The 14,738-nt window shown below is 54.4% G+C and overlaps 7 protein-coding genes across 7 annotated transcripts; 1 reads left to right on the top strand and 6 right to left on the bottom strand.

Moving 5' to 3' along the window:
* Positions 1-303: 303 nt before the first annotated feature.
* Positions 304-1,191, bottom strand: IAQ61_002004 (uncharacterized protein; the record flags this gene model as incomplete). The annotated part of the gene is made up of 1 exon (XM_003833821.2): positions 304-1,191. The coding sequence occupies one exon, from the start codon at positions 1,189-1,191 to the stop codon at positions 304-306; it is 888 nt and encodes a 295-aa protein (XP_003833869.2).
* Positions 1,192-1,882: 691 nt separating this feature from the next.
* Positions 1,883-3,783, bottom strand: IAQ61_002005 (uncharacterized protein; the record flags this gene model as incomplete). The annotated part of the gene is made up of 6 exons (XM_003833822.2): positions 3,400-3,783; positions 3,268-3,304; positions 3,087-3,183; positions 2,248-3,025; positions 2,023-2,185; positions 1,883-1,967 (listed from the first exon to the last, which is right to left on the bottom strand). The coding sequence occupies exons 1-6, from the start codon at positions 3,494-3,496 to the stop codon at positions 1,883-1,885; spliced, it is 1,257 nt and encodes a 418-aa protein (XP_003833870.1). The 5' UTR covers positions 3,497-3,783.
* Positions 3,784-4,299: 516 nt separating this feature from the next.
* On the bottom strand, positions 4,300-5,466 carry IAQ61_002006 (uncharacterized protein; the record flags this gene model as incomplete). The annotated part of the gene is made up of 1 exon (XM_003833823.1): positions 4,300-5,466. One exon carries the CDS (start codon positions 5,464-5,466, stop codon positions 4,300-4,302), a length of 1,167 nt encoding a protein of 388 aa, XP_003833871.1.
* A 3,149-nt stretch (positions 5,467-8,615) lies between these two features.
* On the bottom strand, positions 8,616-9,032 carry IAQ61_002007 (uncharacterized protein; the record flags this gene model as incomplete). Its single annotated transcript, XM_066095359.1, has 1 exon — positions 8,616-9,032. The coding sequence occupies one exon, from the start codon at positions 9,030-9,032 to the stop codon at positions 8,616-8,618; it is 417 nt and encodes a 138-aa protein (XP_065954843.1).
* Positions 9,033-9,719: 687 nt separating this feature from the next.
* IAQ61_002008 (uncharacterized protein) lies at positions 9,720-10,565 on the top strand (the record flags this gene model as incomplete). The annotated part of the gene is made up of 1 exon (XM_003833825.2): positions 9,720-10,565. The coding sequence occupies one exon, from the start codon at positions 9,720-9,722 to the stop codon at positions 10,563-10,565; it is 846 nt and encodes a 281-aa protein (XP_003833873.2).
* Positions 10,566-11,250: 685 nt separating this feature from the next.
* RPN8 (proteasome regulatory particle subunit) lies at positions 11,251-12,630 on the bottom strand (the record flags this gene model as incomplete). Its single annotated transcript, XM_066095360.1, has 3 exons — positions 12,330-12,630; positions 11,960-12,246; positions 11,251-11,865 (listed from the first exon to the last, which is right to left on the bottom strand). Exons 1-3 carry the CDS (start codon positions 12,511-12,513, stop codon positions 11,251-11,253), a joined length of 1,086 nt encoding a protein of 361 aa, XP_065954844.1. The 5' UTR covers positions 12,514-12,630.
* Positions 12,631-12,660: 30 nt separating this feature from the next.
* Positions 12,661-14,394, bottom strand: IAQ61_002010 (uncharacterized protein; the record flags this gene model as incomplete). The annotated part of the gene is made up of 4 exons (XM_003833827.2): positions 12,661-13,109; positions 13,157-13,991; positions 14,050-14,085; positions 14,136-14,394. 4 exons carry the CDS (start codon positions 14,392-14,394, stop codon positions 12,986-12,988), a joined length of 1,254 nt encoding a protein of 417 aa, XP_003833875.1. The 3' UTR covers positions 12,661-12,985.
* Between the last annotated feature and the right edge of the window lie 344 nt (positions 14,395-14,738).

A 14,738-nucleotide genomic window follows, 5' to 3' on the forward strand; every position in this document is an offset into this window, starting at 1 on the left:
AAGAGGAATAGCAAGAGTAAATAAGAATATATTAGCAAGAGTAAATAACCATATATTAGCAAGAGTAAATAAGAATATATTAGCAAGAGTAAATAAGAATATATTAGCAATAAAAATAGCAACACTAACACCAACACCAACACCAATACCAACAGCACCAGCACCAGCAAACAGCACCAGCAAGCATACAAAAACCCAAGTCAACAAAAAAGAAGAATATACAACCTCGCAAGAAAGTAAAAACCCATACTAATACTCCCAAACAGTCACCATCACCACTCCCCCATCCATCCACCCCCCCCCTCAATTCCCCTCCCGATACATACTCCACATACTCCTCATCCGCTGCACCTGCAAGTCCGAAAACCCCTCATAACAGCTATCGATACTATAATCCATATAATTATGAATCGGATCGCTCTCCCCCTCCTTCTGCTGCTCCGGACACGACCGCTTAACGGGGTCACGGGGACAGCCATCCGTCGCCGAGCTCTCGGCCGGCGTATCATCAATGTAATCACCGGTGCCCTCGCAGCTGTAGCCTTCAAAGGTATGGAGGAGACCGAGCCAGTGACCGGTTTCGTGGACGGCGGTCTTGCCGCCGTTGTAGCCGGCCATGCTGCCGGCGGGCATGGTGTGGGCGTTGACGTTGCAGCCGTCGGACCAGTAGACGGTCGGGTCTGACTTGCCGTTTGCGACGGCGGAGGGGAGTGTGCATTTGCCGAGGACGCCGCCGGCGAGGTCGGTTTGGAAGTAGAGGTTGAGGGTGTTGTAGGTGCCCTGGCGGAGGGCCTTTTTCATCGCCGTGTCCGGGTCGCCGCCGCCGACGGCCCAGTCGTCGTTTGTGGTCCAGGTGACGTTGATGAGGTTGAAGGAGATGGCGTAGGGGTTGTAGGATTCGTTGAGCGAGTCGAGTTGGGCCTTGGGCATGTCGTCGGTGATGCTGGCCTTGGACGCCTCCTTGGCCACAATGTGGAACACAATGTCGATGGTGAGTGGGGCGGCGTCGCGGGCGAGGAGGGCGGCGCGCGAGGCGGCCGAGCCAGAGGCGGCGGTGCCCCCGTGCAGCGATTCCACCGTCTTGATGAAGTCGTCCGAGGCGTGTGCCGTGTCGGTGCCGCAGTCAAACTTGGCTGTGCTTCTTGCCCTGGCTAGGAGCCCTAGCGAGGCAAGGAAAATAAATGTGCGCATGGGGGGTGGGAGGATGACGACACAGTGCTGGGGTAGCCAAAGGAGCGCAGGAATGGACGTTTTTTCGATTGCTCCAGAAACAGCCTGTGGAACGTTTTGCTCGAGTGCTAGAATGGACTTTGAATTGAAATGTAAGAGTGCGTAGAAAATGATGGCGCTTTGCTGCGAGGATATCGACTTGCATTGTGGTGGGAAGTCTAGTCAGACTTATATCTTGTATCGCGTGGGCAGTCTGGATTCCTAGGTTTCAGAATGTCCATGTGGGTTCATCTTGACAGCCGCGCAACTTTTTGGCTGGCCTGTTCGCGCCCCTCATGCATGCGTCGGAGGCATAAGACCTGTCTTGAAGAAAATATACTCATCGAAAAGGACTGTGAGGATCAAAGGGGCTTTCAATTTGGGCAAGGCGATCGAATTTTCAACGTGGAAATCGGAAGCAGTACAGTCGCGGAACGGGGCGGACATGACCAGTAGTCGACTGCATTGGTAAACATTGAAAAACAGGAACAGGCCATGAAACAATGTCTGGCCGACCGACGCCTCAACTCCAGATCTCCTGACCTCATAGCATACATTGGAAGCAAAGAAACCACGCTTTACTAAAGGAAACGACTCGGCAACGGACCAGACAAGACTGAACGAGGCAACGAGACAGATACACTCGGCCGGCAAAGACGACCGGTACTCACGTTTATGCACCACCAGCACGCCCGGTAGCTGTAGCCGTACTTGGAACATCGTTATTCCACGTTAGGTAGGTATGATCGCCAAGTTTCCTGCAACTTTGTGAGCAATGACAGATCTGTAGGCGTAGGGTGCGATGCGGCTGACCTCGGCTTGATGAGATGAGTGGCAAGGAAGACCGCGCCCAAAAGGATACAGAGACCGCCGACAACGACGTAGGCAATGCCCAAAAACGGATTCCTGCCCCCCATGACGGTGCGTGTGGAAATCAGGATTGATTTGGTGCCGCTATACTTGTCGACAGGGTAGCCTGTGAGACAGCAGTTAGCGCATGTGTTTGGTATTCGTGTCCCTCTGGCTGTTTTCTCTTACGGTCGTAGATGTTGAGCCGGTATGTGCCGGCCTTCATAACGTGCGTGTCGTTCCTCTGTGCCAACTTGCTAAAGGTGGGCAGACCGGCGGTTCTCATCCAGACCTGGAACTCCTCCCAAGTGTGCAGGTCGGGCAACGTGGCGTTGGCATAGCTCCCGTCGACATACTGATCCTGCCAGAATGGTGGAGGCACGACATCCTCTGGATTGTAGCTCGACTTGCCATATAGATCGCCCTCATGACTCCATGATGTTCCGCGTACCGTCATGTTGTAGAATTGGATTTCGTCCCCACCTCCTTGGGCGTTGGCTGCGGTGAAGTTGCCAAAGGTATCATTGAACATGGAATTGGCAATCAGACCACATGGATAATAGGGCTTCCCGTTGGGAGCGATGTCAAGCGGGCCACAGTCGCCATCACGGATATCGGCAACACTCCTCGCGTGACCCTTGAGTTGTTCCGTGTCAATGGACTTTACATATCGGCGGTGGTTCTGGTAGAAGTTGGTGAGGCGGTAGTAGAGGAGCACAGGTGGCTTGATGTCTGTTGGGATGTTGATGCTCAGGATGCAGACGTTGGTATTCAGCGTCTTTCCAGAGGGGAATGTGTGGTCGACCTCGGATCTTCCCCATTGAGGAGCAATCATTGACTTGAAGGTGGTCGAGTATTTGTTCGAGGGCACGTCCCTGAGATCGTTCTCTGCGGTGGGATCAAAGTTGATGGAAGCGCTGGGCGCATCGCGCAGACAGTTGGTGTAGTCGACTGAAAGTTCTTGGACCTGATGGCAGGGAGGGGTGAGTATGAATGCAAGGCTTCGGGTGAGTGTGGGCCTGTCCTACCTGCGCACTAGCATACAGAAGCAGCCCACCGATGGGCGCGAAGATGACGCCGACGATGAAGAAGAGGGGGAGAACGGTTTTGGGGGTTAAGATGGGCCTGCGTCGCGATCAGATTAGCCACAACCCTCAATGTCTTTCTCTCTCTCTCTCCCTCTTTCTGCAGGGTGAATGCAACACGTACTGCCATGCCTTCAGCCGCTGTTGCCTGAACGCGGTATCTGTCGCCTCATTAGCATCGCCATCCTTCTTCACCGTGCCCACATGGGTCGGGTTGTGCGTCGAGTGGTGCCTCGACTCGGCGCGCCCGGCTTACTCGGTGGTCTCCTGCTCTTCGTCTTCTTGCTCTCCTCACGGCTGGGTTCCTGGCTAGAGATCGAGTCGGCCGGCTCTGCCTGGTCGTTGCGCGCCATGATGCGAATTTTCCTATCTATATCCGCGCCGTTCCGCAACTCTGATCTTTTTTGTGGGAGTGGTGAAAGGGTGGCAGTCGATGGCCGTGGTCGCTTGTAGCTGGGGCGCCTGGAGGTTGCTAAGGATGCCGGCGGGAGCGTTTGGGAGTTTCCGCCGATAGCCTAGGCGTTCGTCCCAGTCCCAATGTAGAGACTGAGGCAGCCGCGCCATCAGCCACGCCTACCGAGCTTACGCATCACACACTCAGCATGTTACTCTGCTCACAACCATCCATCTTATATTTGGTAAGCAGCAAAGGTAGTCATCGTCCTAATCGTCGTCGTCGTCGTCATCATCATCTAGAGTCACCTGCAACATCTCATCATCCTACATGGTCAATTTGATCCATTCTGATATAGCTAGCAATCTCAAAACAACAACTCAAGAGGGGGCCGTCGTGTGCGGCGACATACATGAATTCCACCTCGCATCGTCCAGTCGAGTGTGGGGGTATCGCATGATGTAAATGACAAAAAGGAAAGAAGAAGAGCAAAGATCAAAACTCCATAAGAGGGAAGAGCGTGCCCAATCCCGAACATCCCTGTTCATGCCAACCCGTATACCCATACCCAAACGAAGGCGAAATCAAAATCAATAAAGTGACCAAACCAAAACGCCCGTCATGATGAATATGCCGTTGTACAACTTGGTATGCCTAATCTGAAAACGTGAAAAAAGAGAGAGAGAGAGAGAGAGAGAGAAAGGTCCGTTTGATGGCCATCGAAAGCCATCAAAAGCCATCGAAGGAAGCCGCGCGCTCTCCTCAAAGGTATTGGCGAAAGTAGTCTGGGTTGAACCAGCCAACCTTTTCGTAAGACGACCACAGCTTGCTGGCCTTGTTGACGTCAATCTTGCAAGCCTGCTGCGCATCCGTCTTGCGAAACTCCTTGCCCTTTCTCAACGCCTCTACGCGACCAATGAAGAGCCGGCGCTTGCTGCAGAGGTAGGTTGCGCAAGTGAGGCGCAGAGTGGAGGCGAGGACGAGCTCAGCCTCGTGGAGCCTGTGGCGGTCAGGGTCATTGGACAGATCGAGCACTGAGCCCTTCCACTCCGCCTTGAGGCACTTGTTGTTGTTGGGAAGCGTGGAGAGGGGCGGTGCGTAGTCACAGAGGCTAGCATAGTCGGTATCATCGCGCGTAGTCGCCTGTCTAGCAGGTTTGGAGGATGATTCCGACATGGGTGATGAGTCGAACGAGTCTCGAGTCTGACTCAGCGGGCTGCGCTTGGCCTTTGTGGCCGCGCGGGGGGTGCGCTGGGCTGGTGCGCTCTGGGGGGTCCGTGGAATGGCGACCTTGTTCTTACGGACAGGCATCGATGGCGCAGGCGCAAGCTTCTTCAACGCCGACTGCTGCTGCTGCTGCTGCTGCTTCTTCTTCTGCACACCGGTCGGGCGACCATAGTACTGGTCGAATGCACGCTCCTGCTTCCACCAGCGGGCGGGGTCTTTGGCTGCCGTCTTGAACACGTTGGACTGGAAGGAGATGGCCAATTCGTAGTCGGCGCGAGAGGGCTTTTCTTGTAGCTTGGCATACTCGTGCGATGTCATGTGGGCGGTGATTGTGTCGCGAGCAGCCGGCTCGACGGAGTCGCGGGGAAAGAGCGGCATTTCGGCAACAGGGGCATCGGCAGAGGCGAAGAGGGGCGGGTCCAGGCTGCCTTGGTCGTCTTCTGGGTGCGCCATGTTCTTCTTGGATAGCAAGAGATGTTCGGGAGAGATGGGCGGGGATGCATAGGCATCGTCGCGTTTGGAGGGGGGTGTGCCTGTGGACTTGGGGGCCTCGTCAAAGCTCAGGCGGCCAAAGGAGTCTGACCAGCGGGCAGGAGCCATGGCAGGGTCGAAGGATTCTGTGCGCTTCATCTCGGGGGGCGAGAGCAACGAGGAGATGTGCAGACGATTGCTCATGGGGGTCTTGGAAGGCGAGTTTGCCATTTCGTGTGAATTGGCGGATGGAATGTTTGTGCTTTGTCCCAGAGGAAACGGAAGGGGACAGCACGGGGTCTTATAATGTGGCGGCGAATATAATGTGATTTCCCCACGAGACGGGGCGAGTCCAATTGGGGGGTAGTGATGGCGGCGGTAGCGGGCGTGGAAAGGTGTGGGTGTGAGTGTGGTAGCGAGAAAAGGGTGGTGGGTGTTTGGGTGCAGGTAATGAATGCACGGCGAGCGTTAGTTGCAGGGTGGCAACCAACGACTGGTCTTCGGTCTTGGGTGATGCGGGATGCGGCACGAGGGGGAAAGGCGCGGGTTTGAACGTAACGTGACTGTTGGGGAAAGGGTGGAAAGCGACAGAAGCACAGAAGCTGGCCGAACCCCCAAGCAGAGAGGGAGAGGGAGAGAGAGAGAGAGAGAAGGAGATTGGCAGTGGCGGTGCAATTGGTTGTAACTGTGGAGCAATTGGCGTAAATGAGTTGCGTTGCGTGTGTGAGTGTGAGTGTGTGTGTATGTGTATGTGTGTGTGAGTGTGTTGTGGAAAAGGCGGTGGTATAGTGTGGTGTGGTGCAGTGTGGTGTGGTGTAGTGTGGTGGAGTAGGGTAGAGTGGTGTAGAAGGGTATTCGTCGGTCGAGGTGGATGCAGGACACAGACTCTGGGTTGTTGTAGGTAGAGGCAGTGCAGGAGGCACACGGTTACAAGCAAGCAGAAGGGTAGAAGGACAGGAAAAGGGTGTGTGTAGAGGCGGTGCTGGGCAGGACCAAACCCTCTTCTCGAAACCGATGGGGCGGCCCGAGTTTATAACGGAGACCAGGTGGGCAAGGTGCGCCCGGGGGGGTTTCAGCAAGGCAGCCAGAACAGGGACAAAGTCATCTGGCCTGGAGTGAGACACCGCCGCGCGCATGTGCCTAGTCACCAACCTACCCTGCCCTGCCCTATCCTACCGTATCCTACCGCCCACACCTCTCTTCCACACCTCTCTTCCACACCTCTCTTTGTGTGTATGATGTGGATGTGGGTGTGGGTGTGTCCGTGTGTGTCTGTGTGTCTGCGCATGTGTGTGTGTGTGTGTGTGTGTGGTTACTGGTAGGCGCGAGCGGCGGTGGACGACCAACCAGGGAAGCCTTTGACCCCATCCTGGTGCCTGCTGTCCACGGCCGGGAGGCTGACGAATGCGAATCTGGGGGAACTGAGTCGAAGAAAAGGGCGAGCAACAAGCACACTCTTCGTAGCACGTCCACACACACACACACACACACACACACACACACACACATAGACCAATTTGTTGGCTTCCATTGGCTGCCGTACATTGGGGCTGAGTACATGGTGCGCGTGCAATTGATGAATTGGGAGGGTGAGGAGTCATCCTCCATTGCTTTGGGCACAAGCAAAAAAACAAAGGGCATCATGGCATGTCATCATCCCACGCCTCTCTCTGGCGCTGGCAAGTCCAATTTCCAGCATAGCGCGCAGCATCGGTACTTGGTATCAATCGGCCCACCAGCAAACGTCCGAGTAAGACAAAAGAGGAGAGAGCTCAGACGAGTCCGTGGGTGTGTGCATTGAATGGAGGGTGGAATTGAATTGAATTGAATTGAATTGAATTGAATCAAGTGGAGTGCAGTGCAGTGCAGTGCAGTGCAGTGAGTCGCGTTGCCAGTACAAAGCCAACTACGGCACCTAAGCAGGTACCTAGAGGCCAGCAAGAGGTCGATGCATACGGTGCCCGAACCACTGTGCGTGCAAGTGTGCACACAACCCTCTGCTCGAGTCCCCTTCTCTCTCTCTCTCTCTCTCTCTCTCTCTCTCTCTCTCTCTCTCTTCCCGCCCCCCTGCTCATGCCATTGCCACCTTGTACTCGGTACATAATCCTCCACCCTCACCTATCCACGTCGCCTGTTCTCATTGCCTGCCTTGAATGCGCATCATCGCATCTCCCGCTCTTGCTACTCTACTGCTGCCGCATTGATTCATGCATGCCTTGCTCCCCAGCAATTGGGCCGCCCCAAAGCCCTCGACGTGTCACAGCGCCTGGCCTAATCATGGTCATAGTAACAGTACCAGAAAAACGCAGTAGCTGTTTACAAGTAGTTGGCTGTAGAGTAGTTGTCGTTGTAGTAGTACTCATCCACATGAACCCCCCAATTCCAACCCGGCCACTGCTGCCGTCATCTCCGCACATCCTGACCGCTCGTCAAGGCAGATGGGGCTAGGTATTGTAGGTACACAACAGGTGGTTGGTTCCACATCCATCCGTCCACTGTCCACATTCCATCAGCAAGCAAGCAACCACCAAAGCCAGCTCGCTGGTCCACCTCCCCAATTGACCTCGCAAAAGAAACTCAATGGCAGAGCGAGGGCTTGCACACGGCTGCTGCTGCGGCTGCTGCTCCATGGCTGCTCCCGAAGTAGCCGCCCAGGTCGCCTCGTCTCAACTTGTCCGGTGATGGGTCTTGGTCTTGTGACATGGTTATCAGCGCCACCACTACGGAGCCGGCCAGAGGGTTCAGGGCAGTCGGTTGTGACTTGCATCGCCCCTGCTAGACGAACCAGACCATGCCTGCATTCTTTGCTTCCTCCACCGTCATTGTTCTTTGACAGGTTGCATGTGAAAGCGGCTCTAGGCTCAGCAGGACACCACGGACCAGGACAGATGCCCCAGCACACCCACAATCCCATAGAGTTTCCCCCCCCCCCCCGGAATTCCCACACCATGACGGCATTGCGCCTGGTTCTGCTTGCGCAATGCCTAGCACAAACGCTCACGAGGCCCATCGCTCTACACACCACCTTCGCGACTTTTGGGCCTGGAGAGAGGTCATCCATCACCCCATACCCCGGCTTGTCTGGGCCCGTGTCTTATCGTTATCGGCCATGTGGGGTTTACCCCTCAACTCGCTCGCTCCATCAATCCCCTTCCAAGCTTTGATCCATTCATTCATTCACTCATTCATTCAACTCGCGCACTGAGCGGCCGGATGGGTTCAGCGCTGTTGCCGCTCTTTGTTTCAGGAATGCACAAAGCCGCCAATGACCGTCGTCCCGCGGTTGCCTGTCAGCGTCAGACCAAATGGCCCATTGACCAACTGTGTACCAACTAGGTGCAATGCCTTGCTCAAAGGTACCGTGCCCCTCCCCTCCACACTCATTCTGCCGCCTTAGCAACCCAGCCCGGAAATCCCCTTTCGTCATCCAGAGTGGGCATCAATTGATGATGAGGGGTTGCCGGCGAACCATGCGCGTCAGTCATCGACTTGTCCTCGTTGACGTGCTCACCACATCCTCCAATGGCTGTGGAACACATCGGTTTGGCAGCTGGTCTAGCCATGTGCGCCGGCCATGTTCGTAGTGGCGATCGCCAGACCCAAGGCTGCACATGATCCCGATAGGCCAATGCTGGCAGATGACCCTGTCGTTCGCTGCCCTGGCTCGGGAGCATGGCAGATGGGACCGATGAGTCCCTGCAGCCCTCCACGCTTACAGCTTGTCGTCGTCCATCATTGCCAGTCGCACCATCTCGTTTCGACAAGTCTGGACAACACTGCTCTGCGGGTCCTGTCATTACCACTGCGTCACTGGCGTCAGGCCTAGAGGCACGCCTCGTACCACTGTGGCAGGTCCATGGACATTGTCTGACGGGAATGCCTGAAATGCCTGAAATGCCTGAAATGCCTGAAATGCCTGAAATAGATTGAATGCCCTTGCAATCGTCCCCGGAATAGTCAGAAGCCAGTAATGGGTTGACGAGCAAGTTCCAAGAATGTTATGAATAAACAATGATTAAGGATGACGGTTTAGGCAGCCTTGCCGGTAGAAAGAGTAAGCAGCAGTGTCGGACGAAATTGGAATTGTCTGGCCGAGAATGACGCTATCACATTGGTCCAGCCAAGCACACGATTGCGTGAGCTGGCGGGAGTCTCCGCTTTCACCGGACTGTTTGCTTGTTTACCTGTCACGAAAACAGAAGAGGATATGGTTGGGCGCCAAAGTAAGTGGCAGTTGCTGAACAATCAATTGACAACTGTCGACCTCCACTTCCCCCCGAGGCCAGACCACAGCAATCGATAACGAAACCGCATCTGAATCGCAGGTGGACCCTGATCTACGCCCATTTCACGTGCCCGCACGCTATCCCGCAACTTCCCTTAACCTTAAACCAACCTTTGCTTGTTCCCGTTGACGTCATTATCAACCCATTCGAGGAAACAACGCACACGATGCCGTGCTGGGAGCAGGGAGCTTGCCTGCGATGCCATTGACAACAGCAACACTGCCCACGGCCCGCCAATTCGTGACACAATTGTTGAACTCGCTGTCAGCACTATCCTTGACCGAAGATGCTGCCGCTGCTTCCGTTGCTGTCGGGAATCCACTACAGAACGCGTCGGATCAGGTGAAGAAGCAATTCCTCGCCCTCCAGGTCCTATTCCCAAATGAATTCATACCCGCCTTGGATCTCCTCGACCGCCGTCTCGTAACGCGATTTCACATCTGCAATGCCGATGACAACAACGAGGAAACCAACAATGATCGGACAAGCGACACCAGCGCGCAGCAAAATCACCCTCGACAGCAACATCCTCGATCCCCGACTACAATCCAGCAAGACCACACCATGACTGATTTCAATCCCGACCAGCTCCCGAGCCCCGACACCGAGATCCCACTACCCAACCCTAATATCCATAATCCCACCACAAACACGATATACTACGTCCAATCCGCCGCCCCTCCCCGCCCCACCCGCTTCTCCACCTCCATCGACACGACCATCTTTTACCAAGTCCGTCTCACGGCTTGGAATTGCTCATGTCCGGCTTTTGCATTCAATGCTTTTCCCGCCGACATCAGTAGTATTCCCAACTCCAACACCACACCCAACCTTTCTCACCCCGCCTTCATACCCACGCCCACAACACAATCCCCAACCCTCTTTGGCGGCGTCAGTCTTGATATGGGTATGCCACCCGTGTGCAAGCATTTGCTGGCTTGTGTGTTGGCGGAGAAGTGCGATGGCTTGTTTGGTCGCTTTGTGTGTGAGAAGAAGGGGGGTGTGGGGGAGGCGGCGGGGTGGGCGGCGGGGTGGGGGGAGTGAGGGTTTGGGTTGGTGGGTGGATGGATGGAAGGAAGGATGGATGGATGGAAGGATGGATGGATGGATGGATTGATAGATGGATAAATGGAAAACTCGAGAAATACATCAAGGCAATATCCCTAAACCCTTGAAATCCCCCATCCCACTACCCAACACATCTCACACCTAGCCGTACATCAAGGCACCACGACAAATTCTACACATGAATATTCCAAACACATTCAAGTAAATCGACCTGACATCTACCCATTTCAACACCCCATCCATCTCGCCATTTTCATCCATTCCTTTTCTCTCCCGCGGAATAGTGGGAGAGGAGAAACTGTGTTTTGGTATCAGGTGCGATGGGGTAGGACAGGACAGGTCAGGACAGGACAGGAAATACGTTTCTACATCCCTAGAGTTTATATGTCGCTTGTTTGGCGGGTGGGTTGAAAGTACATAACACACACACACACACACACACACACACACACACACACACGCACACACACACGTTCAAGGGGGTGCAAACACGATGCCTCTGTCCAACATGGCGCTCTATTTTCTTCCCAAGAGTATTATTCTTCATGCATACAATCATACACATTCAATGCCCACATCACAGGAGAAGTATCGGGACGGAAAAGAAGGACAAAAAGGACAAGGACAAGGGACCACCACATCCCCCCATCCCCCAACCCTCTCATTTCTTCTTCTCCCCCTCCTTGCCCTTTTCCGCCTCCTTCCCCTCCGCACCCGCCTTATCCTCCTTCTTCTTCTCCTCGCCCTCCTTGGGCTCCTCCTTCTTCGCCTCCTTATCCTCGGCCTGCTGTTTATTCTGAATCTTATTTTCAATCAGGTCGTGAAAGGCGGTAATAGCGCGAATCAGACTGGACAGGTAGATTGCCATGAGCTGGTCGTTTGTCTTGATGCTCATGGCGCGAGCGAGTTCGCCATTATCGAGGGCGGCAGCTTGCCCGGCCGCGGCGCCGATGCCGTTGGTGGTGCCGGCGACGGGTGTCGGCTTGGGGGAGGAGAGGTTGGGGAGGAGGTTGAAGACGTCTTGGAGGATGCCGAGGATGGCGTGGTTGACGGGTAGGTCTTCGTCGAGCACTTTTTGCAGGTACTGGCCAATGTCGCGTAACCGGAGGTGCAGGCCTTGGAGGGATTGCAGTTGTGAGGTTATGCGTGTGGAAAGGGTGCCGACAGCTACGTCGCGGATGTCGCGTAGGAGGTGCTCTACGCCAATTTCCTCTGCTTCTTCGGCTTCGATGATGGAGGGGGTGTGTACGAAGGTTTTTGAGGTTGCTGTGCCGTCCTAGATGTTTTGTTAGTTCTCGGCTTTCGATCTTCTTCATGTCATCAAATTCATAGCGCAATTGCCGTGGCTGTGATGTGACAGATTTACGTACATCCTTGATCTCCTCCACGGCAAAGTAGGCATCCGTCGGTACGCCAACCTCCTTTGGCTGCACGTCGATGATGACCAGCAGTGGGTTTGGCGTGTATCGCTTGAACAGCTCGTTGACCTCCAAATCTGACGCTCGCAGCTTGGGCCCTGTGTGATACCAGCCGATGAGCTTCTCCCGCGCGTTGACCTTCTTGAACATATCGTTCATCGACTCGACGTAGTTATGGTCCAGGAACCATACTGAGGGGTCCTTCTCGTCCTCTTCAAAGGGAACTAGGATGGTGTCAGCTTGTTATAACTCCGCCTTCCAGGCCGCCACTGTCCGTGCATGGCAGAGGCGGCAAACAAAGTCGTGTGGGGAGTTTACCCACCAGCGAAACTGTTCGACACCCGGACATTCTTTCCGTCGTTCTGGCCCAGCAGCACACCGACTACTCGTTTCCGTGATCCTTTTGCTTGTCGGCCGTAGTGATCTGCTGCGGAGAGGAGCACGAGGGGCGCGACCGAGACGTTGCGGGTCACAAGTGACAGCGTCTCTGCTGTGGTTGCGGGCATCTTTGGGGTGCGCACTCAGTGTAGGCCGAGGTTTAGAGAGGATTGATCCGGGGTTGAGGAGTTTGGCGGGTGTACGAGTGTGTGCTTTGGTGAGGGGCCGAGTTGCGATGTTGTTGATGCGCCTCTTATTATCAATGTCGACTAACTCAAGCTTTCGGAACTGTGAGATGTTCAGTGGCCAAAGCTCCACGCTAGGCAGTCGAGCAGTGCGTCAGTGTCACAGTGAGCGATATGGGCCATGCGCTTTGTTGCAAAATAAGGTTTTTGGATAGTTGATGATTTAAGCTGTTTCATCCTAGTAGATGTATTATTCAAAATGGTTTAATTGCTTGGTATCTTCGAAAGCTGCAATAAAAAGTGTACTGTAAACGACGCCATGCGCATCAGATCAAGCCAGTGATCCCAAACGTCTGAGCCCAATCATACAAAGCGCAGCGAAAAAAGAAGTCGATAGCCTAAATGGCCTGGGAAATCACAGCGTCGCTGTTGGAAAGTAGTACTGATCCCAGAGAAACTCGTAGTCCTCAATGACACCACCAACCATGTCAAGAAGTGGCTTGTTCTTGAGCTTGCGCGTGATAGAATGTATCCAGCCCCTATCAGCCGTTAGCTTCAACATGACATCTGCATCGCATGTACGTACTTGGTAATGTTCTCATAGAAGGCCCCACGCATGGCCCACCAGCCCATTTGCCAGCCGCGCTTCCTTAGCTCCTCACGCTCCAGTCCAGTCAACCCACGAAGCCCACCAGCTAGTCGTTCCTGGAAGTCCTTCTTGGCAAGTTGTCGGGCACCATACTCGATGCTGACACCAATGAGCCATGGCCGCCAGCTCTTCCTGTCGCCCTTGAAGTGTTGCATAGCGAGAGCGTAGGCGACCGGTCGGAGAATGTATAGTACTTCTGCAAGCTCGCCCTTTCCACTGACACGGTGAAGCAGTGCCTTGGGGGGTTTAATGTCGTCTGCAGTGAGCACCTTGGAGAGGAGGTAGTTTGAGATGTCTGACGAGTCCGGCAGGCTGGGCATGGAGAGTCCTGTCCTAGGCATCGTCCAATTCTCCGCCTCTACCGAGCGCTCACTGGGTGGGGTATCCATACCATCGGCCGCAGCAGACTGCTCCTCGAGAGAACTTGGATCGACCTCCCTTTGTGGAAGTGGCGGCGATAGCAACGGTCGTGAGTTTGTCAACCGTAGCAGTAGTAATCTACACACTGCCTTGACTATCTCCAACAAGACGACTACGCGCCACCGCATCTTCTCACCCTTTCGCTTCGCAGCCATCTCCCACAGTAGCTCTGTGTATTGGATCATCTGCAGGACTATTGCAATACGCTTGTATGTGGGAGACTTCTCGATCCAGAACTTTGTATATCGGTGGTGCGGGGTCAGCGGCTGTCGTCGCGTTCCGGGCATTTGTGCCATGGCTTTTGAGAGGAGAGAATCATGATATAGGGAGAGTATTTGAACGCCGCTGTGCACTGTACTTCTGTCAGCATTTCCATCTCATCATGCCTCTGCTGGTATCCACCAACATACATGATTCTGACGCAATTTCGGACTCCCGGAAGCGGCCTGTTCAAGATTAGTATCTACAGCGGTTTCTGTGAACTTTTGGATCTTACCGGGGATGATGTAGGTTAGCGATCGCAATGCAGACTCAATCTGCGACACTGCGCTGCTGTTCTTGGTGATGAAGTCCGAGTACATGCCCAGCCATCGCGGAGGCAGCGACAACACCTCGCTCGTCTTTTGCGTCGCCTGCTTGTACATTGTCGAGGTCACGCCAGTCCGCGGTGGACTGCGATGGTGATAGTGGGCGCCGAGTGGATGTTGGCGGGAGGTGTCACAAGGGGGCTGGCGCGTTCGACGTGGTGAAGTCATCGTGCCGAGGTCCAGGATCCCAGTGTTTCCTCGGACTGTCATGCACCACTTTGGTCATTGAAGTACCGTGAGAGCATGTCTTTACATTGCATCCGTGAACTTGCTACAGTAAAAGCTGTCGCCTTTATCTTGATATCTACATGATTCAACAGACATTCTCGCGCTTTCTCCTCAGTTTTGTACTAATGCCAGTCACACTGCGGTTCCACACCACTGCAGCCATGGCCACACCACGTGGATATACAACAAGGCGGCCCTGAAGCCCTCTCAGTAATCATCAGATCACCGGCTAGGAATTCAAACTTATTACAAAATCTCTATTGCCATCAACTCATCTCTTCCAA

Source organism: Plenodomus lingam (genome assembly GCF_022343315.1).
Source record: "Plenodomus lingam strain CAN1 chromosome Unknown contig_13, whole genome shotgun sequence".
NCBI lineage: Eukaryota > Fungi > Ascomycota > Dothideomycetes > Pleosporales > Leptosphaeriaceae > Plenodomus > Plenodomus lingam.